This window comes from Sus scrofa, chromosome 6, assembly GCF_054392235.1.
Source record: "Sus scrofa isolate SSC_HxYL_T2T_F1_AM1 chromosome 6, Sscrofa_HxYL_maternal_Yorkshire_Landrace_v2.0, whole genome shotgun sequence".
In the NCBI taxonomy this organism is placed as follows: Eukaryota; Metazoa; Chordata; class Mammalia; order Artiodactyla; family Suidae; genus Sus; species Sus scrofa.
Window position 1 is genome coordinate 65,578,304 of NC_139388.1, and position 22,722 is coordinate 65,601,025.

General features: G+C 42.0%; 1 protein-coding gene across 9 annotated transcripts in view; it reads left to right on the top strand.

Moving 5' to 3' along the window:
* Positions 1 to 145: 145 nt before the first annotated feature.
* LOC110261077 (uncharacterized) overlaps positions 146 to 22,722 on the top strand; it is a 181,306-nt gene continuing 158,729 nt past the window's right edge. For 5 of the 9 annotated variants that reach the window (XR_014806788.1, XR_014806792.1, XR_014806790.1 and 2 more), the window contains exon 1: positions 146 to 766. Coding sequence is in view for 4 of the 9 variants with exons in the window: in XM_084962290.1 (XP_084818416.1) it covers positions 760 to 766 (7 nt within the window). In the remaining 5 variants the exon portion in view is untranslated. Of the gene's footprint in view, positions 767 to 5,175; positions 5,233 to 22,722 lie in introns of all 9 variants that reach the window. The other 4 variants (XR_014806791.1, XM_084962289.1, XM_084962288.1 and 1 more) reach the window with 2 other exon arrangements.

The following is a 22,722-nucleotide window of genomic DNA, read 5'->3' on the forward strand; positions in this document are numbered from 1 at the left end:
TCCTTGTCAGCCTCTCTGCAGAGGCGGGGCCACGGCGTGGGCCAATCAGTAGCCGTGCTGTGAGCCCGGGGGCCCCCCTCGCCACACCCCCAAGCCCTGCCAATCACAATGTGGTTGCCGTGGCGACAGCTTGGCGCGAAGGCAGGAGGTTGACGTCAACTGAGCCAACGCGAGGGGCCCTGAGGAAGGGTCTGGAAAAGGGGGGGGGGCGGTGTGCGACCCCCAAACAAAGAAGGGGGTGATGTGGAGAAAGGCCCTGTAACGACTCCCAAGTGCAAAATCTCTGAAGAAAAAGAAAAAAACACCCATACAATTTGTGTAAAAAACCGAAAATCAGCGGGCACAAACATGTATGTTGAAGTCTGTAGACAAACGAGAAAGTGGGAGACCAGACTTTCCTGAGACACACGAAAGACCCGAGACTAGCCTCCTAGTAAACGGAGAGCCCTCGAAAAGCGACGAGGTAAAGACCAAACCAAGCCCCCAAACGCGCAATTCACGGGAAATACAAATGGCTGACAGACCTACGGGGCAAAAATTGCGACCCGACTCGCAAAGAAACCCACGGAAAACCGAGAGTCCGGACGCGCGCGGTTCAGGGGCTCTCTGCTCAGGCAGGGCCGCGCCGGCTCCCACCGCGGTCCGCACGGACCTCGACCTCGGCCGCGCTGCGGAGAGCGGGGCTGCGGCGCGGGAGGAGACCCGGGAGCCGCGGGAACGACGGACCAAAGGCGCGACAGAGTAGGCGAAGTTGTGGAGATGACCGGTAAGTGTCTTCGTTTGTTTGTTTAAGATGAACACGTATGCAGGTAAAACCTCTGGGAAGACACACAAGAAATTGTGAAGCGGTCACCTTTAGGGAAAAGGGATGCAGGAAGGAAGAGGTTTTCCCTTCTCCAGTCCATACTGTCTGACTCTCCTTGCTAGAAATATGTATTTATTTCCCAGTAGAAAAATCAATAAATTACAGAAATCTCACTGAGGAGTGCTTTGATCCAACCATTCCGCTCTCAAGGAATGGAAGCAAAGGAAATAAGCAGAGACGTACAAAAGATTATATGCGGGCATCATCATGGAGCATCCTTTTTTACTAGAAAAATGTACTCAGCTGAAGAATTAAATTGTATTCTGGTAAAGCCATACACTGCAATTTTATGTGGCCAATAAAAATGTAAGATCTTAATTTTAAAGGAAAAGATTCATAAGATAGAGTGAATTACAGAAAGCAGCTTACCTAGGAGCACAAAGAATATTATACCCCAAATTAAGTTCTTTATTTATACTTAGCAAGTATAAATATTTATAAATCAGTGGTTGCTTACTACATTTATAAGCTACCGGCTTGGGGTGGGGGATGTTTTAAACTCCCCAAGTCTACAGCAGTCTCTTCTCACCCAACAGTGCAACGTAAACATAAAATCTGAAAGAAAACATTGTTTGCTGTGCATCTTTGAAACACATTCCCCAGCAGCATCTATAGGAATTCTAGAGACCCCACTGAAAGCAAATGTGGTCCTACCCTTAGGTGGCAAGTTTTCAAATCTGGCCACACAATCGATCGGATCACCTGGGGAGCTGTTAAACAATGTAGGTGCCCAGCATCCCACAGATGTGTTGGTTTTGGAGCTCCCCAGGTGATCCTAAAGTCCAGTTACGGTTTAGGAGGTGATTTTAACACATTCTATGGACCTCATCCTCCCTCTCCTTTTCAAAAGCCTCTACCTGCCATACGAATTTTTCCCTGGATCCCAGGGTCATTCATTCCCATCAGACAGCACATGCTCTTCGAGCTCCTCCAGCTGCTACCCCTTTGCTCTGCACTTCCTTCCTGCACCCAGGAAACCCTTCTTGATTGAATGGTCTCTGTCACTGACTCAGACTTGCTGCACACTCTTTCCTGCTGCCATGCCACATGGCTTCTGTCTTTTCCGCAGCCCTGAAATTGGCAATTTCAGCAGTGCCCTATGTGGCTAGAAAACTCGCTCTTGGTCTCACTTGATCTTTCTGTAATATTCAACATCCTCGTTAAAACAATGATAACAAAAGCCCATGCTGTCTAATTTTCAGTGACACTACACTGCCCTGGTTTTCTCCTCATGTCAGTGGTATCTTCTCGGTCCCCTTAGCTGGTTTCTGCTCTGCTTAACTTCTCAATGCTCAGACCCCCGTCACTAGACGCCATCAACATTCACTCCCAACATTCTCACCTAATCGCATGGTTTAAATACCACCTGCATGCCAACAGCTCCCAAATTTAAATCCTCTGCCACAGAGCTCTCCACAGAAGCCCAATCTCCTATATCCAACTGTCTGCTTAACAGCCGACTGCTCTACCAGGATGTCTAATAGGCAACTCAAAACACTTAAGGCAAATAGTAATTTCCCTTTCACCCATTTTTATAAATGGCACTAGTTGTGGTGGCCAGAAATCTCACAACTGTTCTTAATTCCCTTTTCCCTTACCAGCAACATCCAATTTGTCAGCAAGACCTGCTGATTCTACGTCAAAGACACATCCCAAATCTGTCCCAATATTTTTCCTCTGCATTATAATCCAAATTACTGTCATTTCCCCTAGATATTAGCCTATTCACTACTACCTGCTTTTACTCCAAACCCTTCCTTCAAAATATTCTCTAGACAGCATCCAGGGTGATCCTCTTTAACTGCAAATAAGACATCATGTTTCGGCTTGAATTACCTCCTATTCCTTGTCCCAATTACGCTTTAATATAAGTCTAAAATCCCTATCCTGAACAAGGTTAAAAGAAAAGGCATCAATATCTTTTGTCATGGAAGAATATTAAATATTTGTGCTGTAAAATTTAATAACCTTTTCCTTCAGATTTCTGCATTTTTATCTTAAGAAATCCCTCCCCACGCTAAAGTCATAAAGATATTATAATAGCCTCAAGTTTGAGTGTTTTTGTTTACTTTTATATATGTTCTGTGGTAGGGATCTAACTTTTCTCCTGATATATATCATGTTTCCGAATAGAAGTGGACCTGTTCCTAAACTCTCTAGTCAGTCCTACTGGCCCATTTGTTTTAGCTGTATGCATTAACACATCATATTAATTACTACGGCTTTACAATCTTGATAGTTGAAGGACAATTGCCCTATCTTGTTTTCCAAAGGTGTTTTTGGCTATTCTTGGCCCTCGACTGGCATTTTACTAAATCCATAGAGAAATTTAAAGAAAACTGAAAACACCTATCTCTGCCTACAGTCGGTGCTACCCATGTATTCATGTCTTCCTTGGCCATCAATAGTAATACTGTAATTTTTCTACCATAAAGGTCCTATTTGACTTTAGGAGGTCTTTTTTCCTATAACTTATCTAATTAGTTATTTGGGGGGTTATAAGAGTGGCAGAGCTTTTAAAGAAAAACTTCATATTTATAGAAAAGTTACACATTTAGTGTAAACATTCCTTACCCAGTTTCCCCTGGTATTAACATCTTAAACATCTTACCTAACTTTGGTACACTGTCAAAACAAAAAAATTACATTGTACAAAATTACTAATTAATCTGCACACTTTCCATAAACGTCTTCCATCTGTCCCAGGATCCCATCCAGAACATCACATTACATTTAGATGTTATGTCTCCTTAAACAGTTCCAGGCTGTGACTAATTCTCAGTATTTTCTTGCTTTTTATGACTTTAGAAGTTTTGAAGAGTACTAGTTAGTTATTTTGTAGAAGGTCTCTCAATTTGATTTTCTAATATTTGATCGAGATTTGTCTTGAGTTATGAGTTTTTGAGAATAATGGGCTATTGCTTTTTATATGTTTATCCGGTGAAATCTGCTGACCTCTCCTTGTTAGTTCTAATAGTTTCCCTATAGATTTTCCTGCATATTTTTTAATGTTAACATCTTTATTAATGACAGTTCTTTTTTAATAATTATTTTGATTAACAATTACATCTCATTTCATTATCATAATGCATTCTCTGGGACCTCTGGGATGATATGAAATAAGTCTTGTTCTAGACTTGAAAGGCGATACTGATCTTTCACCGTCAACTAAAAATGTTCACAACAGGCTTTTTTGTAGCGCCCCTTTATTGTGGTTAAGGAAATTCTCTCAGGTTCTAGTTTTCTAAAAATTTTATCATGAAAAAGTTCTTTATATAATGACTTTTCTGTATCTATTAGATAGATTATACTTTATCTAAGCTGTTAATGTGGAGAACTAAAGCAAATTTTCTGATGTTGAAACATGCTGCATTCCTAATCCCTGCTTGGTCATGATTATGAGGGTTTAATTTACATGTGTGGCAGGATACCTACTGGGCTATGTTTTGTTTTTTGCTTCTGAGTTCTTGCCTTATTATACATGTTTCATTTCAGTATCAAGGTTATACTAGCCTTATAAAATGATTTGGATTGTTATCTTGCTGCTCATTTTCTCTACAATGGTTCATAAAAAACAAGAGATTCTCTGATTTTTGAAAGTTTAATATAACTCACTATGAAATTGTTTAAATCTGAAGTCTTTTTGCATGGAATATTTTGGACTTAGTTTCCTTAGTTTTGTACTTACTTCTGCTTTGTCTTGAGTCAATTTTGGTCCTATTTTCCAAGAAAACTGTCCTCTTCACTTAAATTTATTAGCATATAATTAATTATTCACAGTATTCTTCTGATTTTTAATCTTGTCTTCATTGGTAATTACATCCTCTTTTCTATTACTAATATCATTTAATCAATTGTTTTCATCATCAGTTTACTACTAAAGATTTGACAATTTTGTCTTTTTAAAGTGCTTTTTGTCTTTTGTCCATATTCATTCTTTTCTATTTAATTTCTGTTCTTTATTTAATATTTCCTTCCTTGCACTTATTTGGATTTCTTTCCCCAGCATCTTGAGTTGCGTATATAACTCATTTCTTTTAATCTTTCTTAATTTTTAACAGGTGCATTTAAGCTATAACATTCCCCTCAAGTACCTCTTGAACTACATGACATATATTTATTTCATTGCTGCTCAGTACTATAGTCCATTGTTTCAATTAGATTTCCTCTTAGTTGCATTAAGGAATGTGTGTAGGTTTCTAAGTTCTTTAAAAACCTTTTGATTACAGATTTCTAATTTAACTGCATTACAGCCAAATGATATGGCCTATATGTTAATATTTAATATTCAACTTCCTTTGTGATCTTAGGATGCAATCAATGTTTAATTATTCAACGTTGGGAAAAGAATGAGCATTCTCTATCAGGTATGAATTTCTGTTTATGTTCATAGGATCAAACGTATTTTGTGTTTACATTTTCAATATTCTTACTAATTTGGTCTGCTTGATATATCAGTTCTAAATGATTATAATAAAATCTCCCATTATGCCTATGGTTTTACCCATTGCTCCTAGTAATTCTTTTAGCTTTTGGTTTATGTATTTCAAGGCCATGTTTTTGGGTACCGAGTTCATGATTTCCTCATCAGATATTAAAGAAATTAATCTAGTAGTCTGTTTGAATAGGGGAGTTAATCTGTTCACATTTTAAAGTTCTGATATATTTGCTTGTCAAAGGTACCTTTTCCTTTGCTTATTTTTTCGTTGCTTGCCTTCTGAACTGATCGAGTTTTCTTTACTTCTCTTTTTTTTCTCCCTTTGCTGATTTGAGAGCTTTCAGTTATATTTGTTACTTTATTGTCTATCTTTAAATTCCTAATTTATATACAAATACATACTTTTTTTAACAGAGTATAAAATAATAAAATCCTGGCACACCTTAGCAATTCGCTGAATTTCCTATTCCCACTTTCCTGGTTATTGTCTAGAATTTTAGCTATACCTTTTTTAAACAAACCAAAAACTATTTTTTACAGTGAGTGATTAATTATATTTACTGACATTTTGAGAATTTATTCACTCATTCTCATTTCTTGAATTTTACTCCTTTCCTCTAGGTTCCTTTTTTTCCCCTCTCATTGTAATAAATACTTAAATAAGCCTTGTAGTGCATACGGTAGTCTATCTATGTGTTTTTCTAAAAATGGCTTTAGAGGATATTTTTGAATGACAGCTTACCTAGGTATGGAATTCTAAGGTGATACTTCTCTCCTTATTTTGGAGATATTATTCCATTGTCTTCAATATCTAACATTGCTAATGAGAAAGTCATATATCATCTAAGTGTTCCTAATAACTTTGGTTTTTTCCCCTTCTATCTTTTCAGTAGGTGTTATGAATGGATCTATTTTTTGTTTATTCTGCTCAGGACTGTGTGACTGATGAAGGGCTTTCTTCGATTCTGGGGAATGTCTGGCCAGTGCATCTTGGCCAATATAGCTTTTTTATCATTCCAACTCTGCTCTCCTCTTCTCAACCTGTTACAGTATGTTGACCCTTCTAAATCTATCCTCCATTTTTCTTATTTTTCATATCCTTTTTTGGGTTGCTTTCTGAGTAATTCATCTTTTTAACTGCATCCAATAGTGTTTCCCTTGATGTGTTTTACAATGGCTAATTTTTTGTTCATGTCTAAGATTTTTAATTGGTACTTTTTAATATCCACCTTTCTCAAATGGAGAACATCTTATGAATACTAGCCTTGATCTCTCAAGAATCTTAAAATCACGCTAAAACTGAAAGAGTTGCATTTTGTCTGGAATGAATGTATATCCTGATTGTTGATTTTGTTGTCTTGCTTATTGTAAGTTTTCCTATGTTTAACTCAGTGCTTTGCAATTGTAGTTTCTAAGCATTTCTCCTGCGGGATACCTCTTCCACTCTGCCCCAACTGTTTCTTCCCTTGATATCTAGCTTTTTTATTTATTCATTTATTTTTGGTTGTCTCTACCTTGCTCCTAAGAAACTTAGTCCAAGACCAGTCTTATATCATTAACTGGGGGTCTGTGCCTAGTGATAAAGGGGTACATTAGTCGCTGAGCAAAAGTTAAGCTTGGGTGGGTTCACTCTCCATGGTCATGATTTTACCACATGCCATTGCTCACAATATAAGCTGGAGCCCTGAGTAAGCATTACCGGTTTTTTCAGTCTTGTCTCATGTCAGGAGGATCCCACCTTGGCCCCTGTTTGACATCATGAGCCTGGGACCACAATACACGTGGGCTGCTTCTGGACCTCTTTACTCCACAGCAGTCAAGCTGTTAACTACCTCTGCATATTTAATGATCACAAATCCAGCAAGTTTATGTCTTCGACCCCACAAATCCTTGTTTTTCTGCTCAGTTTATGATCCATACAGATGTCATACAGATCTAGAGCACTGCGAGTTTATACTAAAAAGAGGTTTGTTTGAAGTGTAAATGCAAAAACGCACAGCCTCATCTCAATACAAAATATTATCTTCTAAATTATCTATAGCAGTGGTTCTCACTTCTTTCCTTGTGTACAGTGGAGTTTTCCTGAGGCTCTGTGACATGTGGTGTCACGACAGGTTGAATGCTGAAGCAGTTGAGAATCTAGCTATTTTCATTTAAGCCAGATGTTAGAGAGATTTGCAAAGATGTAAAACAATGCCACTCTTCTCAGTATTCTTTTGTTTTGGAGAATTAAGTTATTCTTTAATTAAAACAACATTGCTTATATTAACAATGTAATCGACTTATAACCTATTTTTAAATTAATTACTATACATTTAAATTTTTTTTCATAATTTCTAAAACTATATATGTTGATAGGTATAATCCCCATAAACAAAAGTTCTTTGGCATCCTCAGTCATTTTCAAGAGGGTAAGTGAGGGTCAAGACCAAAAAGTTTAAAAAGCTCTGGGCTACGATAAGCCTGTAATAGACTGGTCTAGCTGAGTGTTACGATCCCATGCAGTAGCACAGAGAATAATACATTTAAGTCCCTCAATAAATGTTTATTCATCCATTCTTTCAACAAATATTTGAAAATATATAAGGCCCACTGCTAGGCCAGGTTCATGATTCATTACAAATAAAACTGAAATGGCCCCTGGCCTAATTAACTTATTTGATAAATACGTCTTTGAGAGCTTCAGTCTAGCTGAGAAGGTACATATATTAAGTAGACAAAGTAAACCATTAAAAGCTGCCGTGAGGGCTTTGAAGGAAAAACCAGGATGCTGAAATGGAGGGGCTGGGGGGAGGGTGCTGGTGTTTTTTTGTGTGTGGTTAAAGAGAGCAGTCAAGAAAAGCTTCTCTGAGGAAGACAAGCTAAAACTAAATTGTGAGAAAAGGCCAGCCCTGGGCAAAGGGGAAGAACATTCTAGACAGACAAAATAGCAAGATACAAGACAATAAAGGAAAAAAGTACATGAGACGCCAGAAGTGCTGGAGGATGGCAAGAACTGGGGTAGAGGGGCATAAAATGAGGTTTTATAGGTATGCAGACCCAGTTCTCTAGGCCCGCTATAGGCCAGTATAAAGATCTTGAATTTGCTCCTAAATGTGATAAAGATCCATTAAAGACTTTTAAATAAGGTCTGACATAATCCACTGACAGGTGGCTCATTGCTGCTGTGTCCAGAACTGGGGGACTAGAGAAAGCTAAGAGAGGAAGAAGGAAGACCAGCTAGGAGGCAGCCATCTAAGACAGGATGACAGTGCTCTGAACTAGCATGGTGGCAGTGGGGTAGGGGGAAATGAACAAATACAAGAGGTATTTTGGACACAAAACAGCAACACCTGGCTGATAATTTGTGTATGGCAAAGGAAGAAAGCATCACAAATGATTCCTACATTTCTGGTTTGAGCAGTAGATGGAAGTGTTATTTAGTGAGTCTTTGAGTCACCGGTTTGGGCAGGAGAAAAGCAGAACATCAAGAGCTCTCTTTTGGATGTGTTACATTTGAAATGCTTCTTATACTCAAGCAAGGAGAGCTGTTGAGTAGGTATTCTGGAGAGTTCTGCTAGTCTGATGCTGGAAGTTTTCCACGCAGAGCTCATTTGTTGCATGAATAGTCAAGTTAAATATTACTTTACAAAATAAATAAATCAGTTACTCAGTATTTAGCACTCTTGCATATATATCCATTGCTGGATAGGTAATTATTTTAGTATGCACATTTGTATACAGTTGCTCAGTAATGCAAATCTAGGTAATTTTCTTTAAGGGTAAACTTAAAGAAAATTACTTTTTAACTTTCTCAAAGAATTTCACAACAGAAAACCAAACCTTCATATTAAAGGCAACTAGATCTTTCACAAAAAATGTTTCTAAATTCAAAGATTTAAAAAACAGCTAATTATACATAAAATTAAAAAAATATATATACTATGTCAAGTCTGGTAGATGGTGTTAAGGTTCGGAACCACCAGGTTCCCATATACCACCTACCCAATGTTCTGCCCAGAAACCCCTGTCCAAGAGGGCACCGGGCACCTTCTCTCATAGGAAGCAAAAGCACTCAGAAGCCAAATTACATGTGCTAATCAAAATACGTATTTTAAAAACACGGGGTTATTCACATACTTTTTTATCAAATTGGTTTACCAGTCAGAAAGCTCTAATCCTGGAGTTCCTGTCGTGGCGCAGTGGTTAACGAATCCGACTAGGAACCATGAGGTTGCGGGTTCGGTCCCTGCCCTTGCTCAGTGGGTTAACGATCTGGCGTTGCTGTGAGCTGTGGTGTAGGTTGCAGACGCGGCTCGGATCCCGAGTTACTGTGGCTCTGGCGTAGGCCGGTGGCTACAGCTCCGATTCGACCCCTAGCCTGGGAACCTCCATATGCTGCGGGAGCAGCCCAAGAAATAGCAAAAAGACAAAAAAAAAAAAAAAAAAAGAAAGCTCTAATCCTGAACTGGCAACCTGGTAGACACTCGTTTATTCAACCATCCAATAAACAGGCATTTTCAGATACATCCAGACACTAGGGATCCAGTGATAAAGGAGGGGCAGTCTCTGCCTTCATGGAGTATATGGTCCATGGGTGACACCAAACAATTCCCAATAGCCACACAAATAGTATGAGTGAGAGCCAAGCACTCACGTGATGAAGATACACTGTGTGTAAACACACATAATGAGAGTCTTAGACCAGGTGCCAAGGAAGGAAGGACACTCCGTGCCTAATTAACAGTACACACCAAAGGGGGCAGAGAGGAGTACGGAGAACATGCAGCTAGAATACAGACTGGCATTAAGACAAAGGAGAGGGAGAGCAATCAGACCTTCCAAGGCCCTGTAGGCCGTGTAAGGACTGACGATCCCTGACGGCACAACCTCTAGCTTGCAATAGGAAATCCACCAGGAGTGATGAGCCAGCATCCACATTTCACTCAAGTCTTCCGAACAATGGCGTGATTTCCACACATACTCACGTGTCAACACCTCAGCACGTGACGAGAATGCTATGGAGAGGTGATCTGGCTTCCATGATGCAGACCATCAGGCCAGGAGAGAGCATGCATTCTTATCAAGTTGGTTTTGCCAGAGGCCCACCAAAGATAAATCTAAAGAGAAGGGGAAAAAGACAATCTTTGAGATAAAAGTAAAACATGAATCAGGAGGCAGAAAAACAGCTAAAGAGATACAGATTTTACAAATTCTACATATTACATATAATAAAAAATTCCATAGCCATAAAAAAGAATGAGAAATATCTTATGGGATGATCTCAAGACACATTGTTAAATGAAAGCCAGGGTTTAACCCTGAACACGGCAGGCTTCATTTGTTAAAGAAAAAGGCAGACATACACATAGTTACATATTTGCTTCAATATGCATGAAATACCTTTGGGAAGATTATTCACAAAACTAGTGACATTGGTTATCTATAGGGAGGGAAACTGGTGGCTGGGAGAAGCAATGTGGGAAAAAAAAGTTCACTATCTTTTTTTTTTTTTTAATTTTGAGCCACATAAATTACCTATTAAAAGTTAAAGCAAACATGCTAATAGTAACTAAGGTTTTAGACTAGTGCATATGAAGATTTTAATGAAAAGGAACACTGTCAAGGAAAATAAAAATTACCAAAACTGACTACCAAAGGAATAGGGGGAAAAATTTAAGAAAAATCTTCTTACAAAGAATTCCTATGAGTTAAGACTCTCTAGTACATTTTAATTGCCTAGTACAGGGATTCTTGACCCCACAAGCTCCATGAGATTAAAAACTAATATTTATTGAGCACTTCCTGTGTGTGTGAGACACAGCATCAATCATTCTATGCATTCATAGCTCCTCCTTAGAAAATACTTCTGAGATAGGTGACCTCTAACTGAAGGTCATGGAATCTCACTCAAACTTGCATACCTAGCAAAAAACTCCAGAGTCACACTCTTCAGCCACTATGCTATAAAATTTTATGCTAACAAATGAGCAAACCTTAAAGAAATGCATCACTTTCTAGGGAAACAAAAATTACTTGAAATCTCAGTGTGACTGGAAGTGTCCTTCACATGCCCAAGGAACAAATTATTCTTAGTCTGCACAGATTGTTCAGAGCATTAAAAAAGACAGAAGCCTTGCCAGTACATTCAACTAAATTAGAAGAGTGGCCTTCAAGAACATATTTCTTAGAATGATATAGCTATCTTGTATGAGGTGTTTGCTCTATGTCAGGCATTGGGTTAAGTCCTTTAAAAAATGATCTGAGTGCTGTTTAGAAAATAGCCTGGCAGTTCCTTGAAAGGTTAAACAGCTAACACAGGAGTTCCCGTCGTGGCGCAGTGGTTAATGAAACCGACGAGGAACCATGAGGTTGCAGGTTCAATCCCTGGCCTTGCTCAGTGGGTTGGGGATCCGGCGTTGCCGTGAGCTGTGGTGCAGGTTGCAGACGTGGCTCGGATCCCGAGTTGCTGTGCCTTTGGCATAGGCTGGTGGCTACAGCTCCGATTAGACCCCTAGCCTGGGAACCTCCATATGCCGCGAGAGCGGCCCAAGAAATGCCAAAAAGACAAAAATAAATAAATAAATAAACAGCTAACACAAGACCCAGAAATTCCATAGCTGGGTGAAATGAAAACATATGTCCACATAAAAACTTGTTCATGAATGTTCACAGCAGCATTACATAATAGCCAAAAAGTGGAAACCCAAATGCCCATCATCTGATGGACCCATTGTTTGATGAATGGGTGAATAAAATGTGGTATATCTGTACAACAGAATATTTGGCAATAAAAAAGAATGAAGTAACGATACAGGCTACAGCATGGATGAACCTTGAAAACGTTAGGCTAAGTGAAAGGAACAAATCATTAAAACCCACATACTGTATGATTTCATTTGTACAAAATGTCCAGACTAGGCAGATTAACAGCTGCTTAGGGCTGGGAGAGAGGAGAATGGAGAGTGAGGATTTCTTCTTAGGGTAATGAAAAGTTCTAAAGTTGATTGTGTTGATGACTGCACAAATCTGTGAATATATTATACACCACTGAACTGTACACTTCAAGCGGGTGGACTGTATGGGATGTGAATTACATCTAGATAAAGCTGTTATTAAAAAATATGTATCTAGGGAGTTCCCGTCGTGGCGCAGTGGTTAACGAATCCAACTAGGAACCATGAGGTTGCGGGTTCGGTCCCTGCCCTTGCTCAGTGGGTTAACGATCCGGCATTGCCGTGAGCTGTGGTGTAGGTTGCAGACACAGCTCGGATCCTGCATTGCTGTGGTTCTGGCGTAGGCCGGTGGCTACAGCTCCGATTTGACCCCTAGCCTGGGAACCTCCATATGCCACGGGAGCGGCCCAATAAATAGCAAAAAGACAAAAAAAATATGTATCTAGGTGAATTCTCCCAATAATCTTATTGAAACTGGAACTAATATACTTGTTGGATAAGTGAAAAATCAGAAAAGCTTAAAAAAGATGTCATTTATTCAAGGTCATGATCTAATTGGTTGAGGAAACCAAGATTCAAACCTAGGTCTTTCTGTCTACAGTGCTTCCTACTTCCCAATAAATTCATATGCAAATACAGTGAAAATCTTTGAGAAATACCCCCCTTTTTTTGAGAAAACATAAACTGATGGGTAATAAGTTCACAAGAGCAGTATCCTAAGAACAACAACAAAAAAATCCTATAATATTATTAAGCATTACAAAGCTAGAGTAAGTAAGAGAGAAGGCTGCCCACTTAAAAATCTAGCACATGGTTTTCCATTTCAAATGGGTCTTTAAGAGTGCCTGGAGGACAATAAAAGTCAGAGCTGTCACTTATCCAACTTTTATAATGGGCAAGGCCTGGCACCAAGCACTTTACATGCATTAGTGTGTTTAACCTTTGTAACAACTCTTATGAGGTAGATACTATTATTATCCAAGTTTCACAGATCAGAAGCAAGCTGTAGGAGGTTACTGTCTTGTTCCAGGTTACACGCTAGTAGATAGTAGAATCCAGAATCAAACCCAAGTCTGCCAGACACCTGAGCTCTCAAGCACCACTGGGTACATTTCTAGGCTGTTAAATTTGACAGCCATAATGAAATGGATCATTCTTGAAAGGAAGGCAGATAGTAAAAACTTGGCAAATGTCAAAGGAGTGCTTCCTTCCAAAAGTGCTCTAAGCCCTTGTCATTTACCAGCAACTTTCTTCTTACTTCCAAGGAACAAATCCTATGCTTTATCAATTGTACCACTTCAGGGAAAAGAGATATGTCTTTCATTTTAACAGCAGTACAGGAGTTTTTAACCCCAAATATATGTTTTGTGAAATAACAGCTATTATTGAGAATGTATATGTGCCAGAAGTTTTTCTAAGCACTTTATAAAGTGTTACTTTACTTAATCTTCAAGACAACTGTTTGAAGTCTATTATAATCCCTATTTTAGGGATGAGGAAAGGGAAGCATAGAGAGGCTGGGTGACCAGCCTAAAGTCACATGGCTAATAACCAGCCAGGATTCAAACCCAGGTTATCTAGCTCCAACCTCTAGCATTTATTCTATTAGACTGATTGTCAGAAAAGAATGTGAGATACCTGATATGTGATTCTCTAGACTCTCAACATTGCACAAGACCTTTCATATGCGGGTGTATGTGTGTGTGTGTGTGTGGGTGGGTGGGTGGGTATGTTAGTAGAATACCCATGTGCAAAATGAAGAACATGAGGCTCAGAGTGCTGGGTAACTTGCCCAAATACATCCAATTAAGGTATATCAGAACCAAGTCTTTCTGACTCCATATCACACCACTAGTCATTATGTCATGATATTCTGTCATGGGAGTCAGCAGACCACAACCTTCAGGCCCACTCTGGCCTCCTATTTCTGCACAGTCCACATACAAAATAGTTGACTTAAAAGTAGTTAAGTGGGGAGCTCCCACTGTGGTACAGTGGGTTAAGGACCTGGAGTTGCCACAGCTGTGTTGTAAGTCGAATGCAGATCAGATGTGGTTAGGATTCAGTCCCTGCCAGGAACTTCCATATGCCATAGGTGGAGCCGGAAAAAGGGACTCTTTTTTCTTTTTATGACCACACCTGCAGCATATGGAACTTCCTGGGCTGAAGGTCAGATTGGAGCTGCAGCTGCTGGCATACGCCACAGCAATGCCAGATCCGAGCCACATCTGCGACCTAAGCCTCAGCTTGTGGCAACGCCAGATTCTTACTTAACTCACTGAGGGAGGCCAGAGATCAAATTTGCATCCTCATGGACACTATGCTGGGTTCTTAACCCACTGAGCCACAACAGGAAATCCTGCCCCCCCATTCTTTAGTATTAAATTTAAAGCTCTTAGTGAAATGGGGGTTTATAAAAAGCACTCCCCAAGAAAGAAGGAAAAAGCATGGCTTTAACTGATGACTCGAATAGGAATGGAAACTTCCAACTTTCAAGGAACAAATTTCTCTGTTCCATAATGTGTTCCAAGGCCTAGAAAACAGTGGAGAGCTTCCCAGTTCCTTTTAATTAACTGGTTCAGAGGTTTACAATCCTTATGCTCTTTTAATTTGGAAAGAACACTGCACAATGAAAATAACAACAGCTGACGGTTACAGAACTTTCTCTTTCCAGGTGCTGTGCTAAATAAAAGATTTCCTTTAATCCTCCCAGCAACCAGGGAAGGTTGGCAACCAGGTAGGATGCCACTCTTAGCCAATTCTGGGGATAAAATCGAGGCCTCAGGAAATTAAGCACATTGCCCAAGGCGCCAAAATCAGTAAGAACTCAGGCCCCTAACCCTTGCTTCTCCCATCCCAGACTATACTCTTAACACACACCATTTAATTTTAAAGCATTAAATCTGCAAAAACTGAAGAAGTGCACAATTTTCTGAAAAAAAAAAAATTAAGTACCAAAACAATTAAAACAATCTTGGTGGGAGGGTATAAACTTCCTGTCAACTCCCAGGGAGCAAATTATGTGCCACAAATTGATCTGAGTCAAAAAACAGGCTTCTGAACAGATTTTATACTCTAGCCCACTAGCTTGCAATAACATCCATATCTTGATGCACCATTCTCTCTCACCAAAAAGAATCCCTGCAAGATAAGGATAGCAAACATTTTCAGCTGGACTATGTACCAGAGCACTATTCTAAGACCTGGTGCAGTAATTCCGCTAACATAGGAACGACTATTCCCTGCACTGGGACATAGAGAGGTTAAACAATTGTTCAAAGATTCACAACTAACAAGTTAAAAGACCTAGTTCCAAAGCCAAGCCAGGAAGTAAAGGCAACATCTTTAACAGACTCCTTGCAATTCTATGGTAGTAAGTCTGAAAACACTAATTAAACATGCTTGACCAGGGAAAACAGAAATTGGCAAAAATAAGCCAAACTTATCATGGGGGTTATGGGAGCAGCGACATTCCTACAGTGACTGGGTCACTGTCAGCAGTCTTCACAATTAATCTCAACTCCCAGCAGAGGAGTTCTGAACCACAACTCTTTTTCCTCAAAAGAGGCAATATGGAAGAAAAAAAAAAAAGACATGTAACTCCTGATAAATGCTACAACATGGATGAACCTCAAAAGCATTATGCTAAATATATGCAGCCAGCTGCAAGATATCAACATATTCTACAATTCCGTTTTCATGAAACACCCAAAAAAGGAAATCCGAAGAGACAAAGTAGGAGTTCCCAGGTGCCCTAGCAGTTAAGGATCCAGCGTTGTCACTGTTTTGTCACTGTTGGCACAGGTTTGATCCCTGGCCTAGGAACTTCCACATGCCATGGGGCACAACCCCCCCCCCCCAAAAAAAAAGAATAGCTTTGTGTTTGCTTGGTGCAGGTAGCCACCACCAACTACAAATGGGCTTGAGGGCATTAAGGAAGGGTGACGGAAACGTTATAAAAAAGGCACTGTGGTGAGGGCTGCCCAACCCCATAGCTGTGCTTAAAAAAATGAGTTGTACACTTACAACGGGTAAGCGTTAGTGTACGTAATTTACATTTCAAGAAAGCTCTTTAAAAGACAAGAGGCTAGATATTCCGGCAACCGGTTCCTAGACTTGGTGCAAGCAAATGTCTCCCGAGCTTTTCTTACTCAAGTCAACTGGAATCACTGGAAATGCCGAAGTGAGAGAAAATCCTGGAGTGGAGCAGGCGCAGGGAGGCCTCCGGGACTTCGGCGGCTGTTCCTGGACGGTGTCTCGCTTTTTAAGAGACCCGGCGGCGAGGCTGGAGAGCTTTGCTGGGCCAGCCGAGCGGCAGCCCCGCAGCGCAGAGGGGCAGAGAACCGACGCTGTGCGGTCACCGGGGCACGCCGGAGTCCCGACGGTGGGAGTCCAGCGCGAGGCCTGAGCGGAACGCGGCAAAGTCGCCGCAAGGGAAGGGAAGTCCACGTCCCAAGAGAACCCAGGCCCCTAGCCCGCCGACCTCGCAGGCCCGAACGCCAGGGCCCACCTTCCGCCACGGCCCACGACGGCGGGCCTCGAGGCCGTCTGCGCAGGCGCCTGCCCGGCTGTGCCCAGGCCGGAGCATCGGCGCGGCCGCTATTCTCCCACAGCTGTGGACTGGTCGCCTGGCCCCGCGATAGAGAGTAGTTAGTAGCACCATGACCTTACTTTACTAGAGTTTTAGGGTCGAGCTCTGCTCCCTGGGTGGGGTCCTGGGACAGGCACTTTTGAGCAATGAGGACGTACTTAGTGCGCAGGCGCGCGTGCGGGCCCCTGCGCAAGGGCTCCTGGGAAGCCGTCGGGGAGAGGAGCCGAGCCTGCCCTCAGGGAGCTCACCCAGCAACCGGAAGCCGGAACCGGCCGCGGCGCGGGCCGCGCGTCTGCGGGCCTCGCCCCACCGTCTATTACCGAGCGGTGAGAGGTGTTTCCAGACCCAGAACTTTCGTACCATGATCTAGGCAAGGAGTTAATCGTTTCAAAATAAATGTCAGAGTTGGAATTCTGTTAGGCCGTCGTGTGGATGAATTCCATTGCATATGAGGAAAAGATAAAAGATTCCCTGACTAGAAGGAAACCCCTGGGAGGGCGGGCCCTTGCCAGTCCAAGTGCGCCCGGGGCCCGGACGGCCCCGAAGGCCCAGGGTGGGTGCCCAGGGACGAGCTCGAAAATGACCGACCAAAGTCTTGCGAAGGGCCCGCTGTGCCGCGAGCAAAGAGCTCCTGGTAAGTGAACCAACCGCTGACCAAAAGTGGGCTGACACAACCACCTTTTCATTTGTCGCGAAATAGCCTAGTGTGAGAAGTGGGGTTGCCTGATTTGGCAAATAAAGGTACAGGGTGGTCCATTTAAATTTGAATTTCAGATAAACAACAAATAATTTTTTAGCGTGTCCGGTACTGTTTCCTGTGACAGTACTGACACCCCAGTGAGAAGGCAACGAGTTAAGGCGGGGAAGGAAGATGACTTCATTCCTCTTGGTGAACTGCAGAAGGGGGGACAAAGGTAGCTGGGATTTATAAATAAGTGCCTCCAAACAATTCAAAAGCAGGACTGAAGACCTTGCTTGAGAAAATTTGATGTGTAAAGTGCCTAGCCCTGTGTTAAGAATTATGTTTACACTGTCTTAATTGAAACGTCCTATGCAGTAGGGTGATTATTCTTTTTACTTTGCAATGAAGAAAGGCTCAGAGATCGGAGGTTGCGTGTCCGAGTTGCCACATTTTCATTCAATCACCCCCAAAATGGTTATTGAGAATATTTTTTGTGTGCTGGCCTTGTATTTTGATTCCACATATGGTCTGCTTTCTGAGCGTGAAAATTTCAGTCTCTGCTCATTCTTTATGCTCCCTCCCCTTCCCCACTCCAGCTGCAGTTTCCATAGTAACAGACTGAATCTGCCTCTATAGCGTACTAGAGCTAAGAGCTCTTGAAGGGGAACAAGCCAGAACCATTGACGTCAGCCTAACCTGGCTGGGGGATGGGGGAGGACTTCCTGAAACCCTAAAGCCACCTCTTTCAGTGGTTTGTGCAAGATGTTTGTATGTGTTATAAAATCTGCCCTTGGATAGGGTCTCTGCAGAAGAACAAAAAGTTGGCTACGTGAGCCTTTGCAGACTCCAGGGAGTCATATGTTGTCAGAACAGAAGCTGCCGCAAGCACCAGTGACATCAACATTTTGCGTGCTTAACAGTTATTTAATTCATTTAGTCTGTCATTCAGCCAGTAATGACCAGAGGGGAGCTGGCTTTCTATCTGTCAGACAGAGCTAGGTCCTGAAGATACAGTTGCTCTCAAAACACGTGGTCTCTTCCTTCCTATTCCTTAGAGTTCAGCAGGAGAGACTTTTATTTATGCCTTTGTTTTTTATGATTTTTTAAAAAATCAAAGTACAGTTGATGTACAGTATTATATGTTACAAGTGTACCCTGTAATTATTCATAATGTTAAAGGTTATATTCCATTTATAGTTATTATAAAATATTGGTTATATTCTCTGTGTTGTACAATATATCCTTGTAGCTTGTTTTACACCTAATAGTTTATACCTCTTAATCCCCTACCCTACATTGCCCCTCCCCTCTTCCCTCTCCACTCTGGTAACCACTAGCTTGTTCTCTGTATCTATGAGTTGGCTTCTTATCTGTTATATTCACTAGTTTTGTTTTGTTTTGTTTTGGATTCCACATATAAGTGATTTCATATAGTATTTGTCTCTGTCTGATTTATTTCACTTAGCGTTAGACTCTCCAGGTCCATCCATGTTGTTGCAAATGGCATAATTTCTCTCTTTTATGGCTGCATAGCGTTCCATTGTGTGTATATATGTACATATACGTAGACATAGATATATATACACCATATCCTCTTTATCCATTCATCTGTTGATGGACACTTAGGCTGTTTCCATATCTTGGCCACTGTAAATAGTGCTGCCATAAATATTGAGGTACATGTATCTTTTTGAATGAGTGTTTTCATTTTTTTCAGATATATATCCTTGAGTGGAATTGCTGGGTCAAATGGTAGTTCTATTTTTAGTTTTTTGAGAAACCTCTGTACTGTTTTCCGCAGTAGCAGTACCAATTTACATTCCCACCAGTATTGTACCAGGGTTTCCTTTCCTCCACGTCCTCACCAGCATGTGTTATTTGTACTCTTTTGTTATTATTTATTTATTTATTTTGTTATTCATTCATCACTATATTGAGAGTTTATTATTTGTGAGACATAAAATGGAGTCTGGAGGATACAGGATAAGTTTGAAGAGCAAAATGAAATAACTGTGCTACATGGAAATGACCCCAGTAGGACTGAGGTCAGGTATTAAACAGATAATCACCAGCACAGCAAATATTAACTGAGTACCTACTATGGCGCCAGGCACTGTTTTAGGCAAAGGGACTATAGGAAGGAACAAAATCGACTTAGTGTCTGTTTTCATGGAGTTTACATTGTGGTGGAAAAAGGGGAAATATATGTAAACAAACCAGTTAGTGTTCTTTCATTTACAACAAACACGATATTCAATTCAAATTGGCTTAAGTAAAAAGGAGAGTTTATTGGCTTAGGTAATTGAAAATGCCAGTTGGTCTTATCAATTAATACATAATTTATGTTATTGTGGAATTCTGTGGTTTTTCTGCCCAATACTCCTTTTCCCTGCTTCTGGCCGTGGAAGCACTCTTTCTCAGTGGAGAACTGGTTAGTGTTTGAGCCAGGCCTGGTTAGTCTCTGTTCTCCTGCCATGCTGGCAGTGATGAGCTCAGGAATGAGCACATGACTCCAGGTGGACCCTCCCCCAGGGTGACTCATCTTCACTGGTTACATCTGCACATCAAGTCTCATTCTGAGGTGCTTGGGGGTTAGGGCTTCAACCTAGGAATTGGCGGTGGGGCTGGGGGTGGGAAGCGCTGGTCTTCCTGTACGTACTTTTCCTTCCTTACACTTACTCTGCAACACAGGCAAGGATGGACTTTCTAAAATGCAGGCACGACCAGGAGCCTGCTGGAGTCTGGGGGCTCATGTGGGCTTCTTGTATTCTGCATTCCAGGAAAAGGGCAGAGCTCTGCCTTCCTTGTGGGCGGTGAAGACTGAAGATGGAGGCCTTGAGAAGGATGGAGCTGGGTGGGTGAGCCAGGGTGCTGCAGCCAGTGCTTATTCTTGTGTGTCTCCTCCCCTCACGCTTCCTTCTCAAGGCCCCAATTCTTCTTTAAAAGAGGGACAAGAGGAGAGGGAGGATGTGGCCCCCGCAGTCTGACTGGGTTGGCCTTTTCCTCCCCCAGGCAGGGCCAGGGTAGAGGGTTCAGTGGTTGTCCCCAAAAGACACATCCTTGTCCAAATCTCTGGAACTTGTGAATATTAACCTTATTTGGAAAAAGGGTCATTGCTGATGTTGACCTGAGGGCATCCTGGATTACCTGAGTGGACCCTGAACGCCATGGCAGGTGTCCTTCTAGGAGTGAGGCAGAGCCAGATTAGGTAGAAGAAGAGGTGGAGGCGGAGGCGGAGTGCGTTCAGTGGGCAGTTGGATGGAGGCAGGACTCTGATCTCCCCTGCCTGAGCCCTTTGGGAAAGGCTCACCAACCATTGTGATGGAATGGGAGGTTGACTGCCTGGTTGGCCTCCGAGCCCTGACCAGGGTGTGAGACTTCACACTGGCTCAGGTAGGACGGGGGACCTGCGGCTGGTGGAAGCTGCACACATATCTGAATCATGGAGAGGGCTCCCGACTGCCCCACATACACCCTGAAACTGTCCCAGTCCCCAAGGGGGCGTGGCACCAGTTACCAAAGGGACAAAGGCCAGTTATCCAGGACAGGTCATGAGCAAGCCCATGAAAGGAGGGAAAGAAAAAGCATTCTGTTTTAATGCCCTCGGTGCAGATTTTTCCATGCTTTTGGATCCTTTTCCTTTTTGCACTGGGTCCCACAGTCTGTGTGGCCAGCCCTGCTTTTAAGGAGTTAGCCTCTTTCCTCCCAGAGGGTGGGCACGATGGGCTCTACCTCCTTCTACAACACCTTTGCCCAGAAATGCACATGTAAACATGGTCTTGGTCTTACAGGGGACTCGTCATCCGCATACACTGACCTGCAGGGGCCAAGGCAGGAACCTGGGTGTTGTCTTTGCCATTCTCCTCTCCACACCTGGCACATCCTGTCACCTGCCAGCCCCGCCGGTTCTGCCTCCTGAAATAGCTCTTTCCTCAGACCTGATCTCATTGTTTCCAATACAGTGAAGGCCACCGCTGCCTCAGTGTGGGTCCCTGTGGTCACGTCCTGTCTCCCTGGCATTTTACTCCCTTGAATCCATTCTCCATGCTTTTTTTTTTTTTTTTTCTTTCCCCAATTGAAGTATAGCTGGTTTACAATATTGTGTTGGTTTCATGTGTACAGCAAAATGATTCAGGTATGTATATGGATAGAGATATGTATTCTTTTCAGATTATTTTCCATTATAGGTTATTACAAAATATTGAATATAGTTCCTTGTGCTATAGAGCAGGTCCTTATTGTTTATCTATTTTATGTGAAGAAGTGTATATATCTGTTAATCTCAAGCTCCTAATTTATTTGTCACCCCTCTTTCCCCTTTGGAAACTGTAAGTTTGTTTTCTGTGTCTGTGACACTATTTCTGTTTTGTAAATAAATTCATTTATATTATTTTTTAGATTTGACATGAGGTATCACATGATATTTTTCTTTGTCTGTCTGACTTCCTTCACTTAGCGTGATAATCTCTAGGTCTGTGCATGTTTGCGTTCCCACAGGCGATAAGTGGACCCTTGCTCTGTGCTGATCACTGTGCAAGGGCGCCAGGACACTGAACTGGCTTATTTTGGGTGGGGGCGGGGGGTTGGCTGCACCCATGGCACATGGCAGTTCCTGGGCCAGAGAGTGAACCCTCACCACAACAGTGACAATGCTGGATCCTTAACCACTAGGCCACCAGGAAACTCCCTGAATTGTTTTATTGGAACATGAGGGGAGGAATTCCTGTTGTGGCTCAGCAGGATAAGGATATGACATTGTGTCTGCGAGGTTGCAGGTTCAATCCCTGGCCTTGCTCAGTGTGTTAAGGATCTGGCATTGCCCTGAGTTGCAGTGTGGGTCACAGATGCCACTCAGATTTGACCCCCAGCCTGAGAACTCCCATATGCCACAGATGTGGCCATAAAAAGAAAAGAAAAGGGGGAAAAAAAAAAAAGAACATAAAGAGAACATTATCAGCCCCTGAAAATAGGAGTATAACCAGTGAAAACCAGGATCCAGGGATAACCAGTGTGGCGCACCTGCTCTGGGTACGGGCCCAGTGATGTGCCTGCACCTCCTGGTCACCTTGCAGGCAGGCACCTGCCACCCTCGCCACACCCCTGCCCTCCTTAGAAGTAGTCCTCTCCCCCGGGGCATGTTTTTCAAGTACAAACCCATCAACCCAGGGCCCACCCACTCCTAACACTCCTTTTTCCTCCTCTTGCACCCTC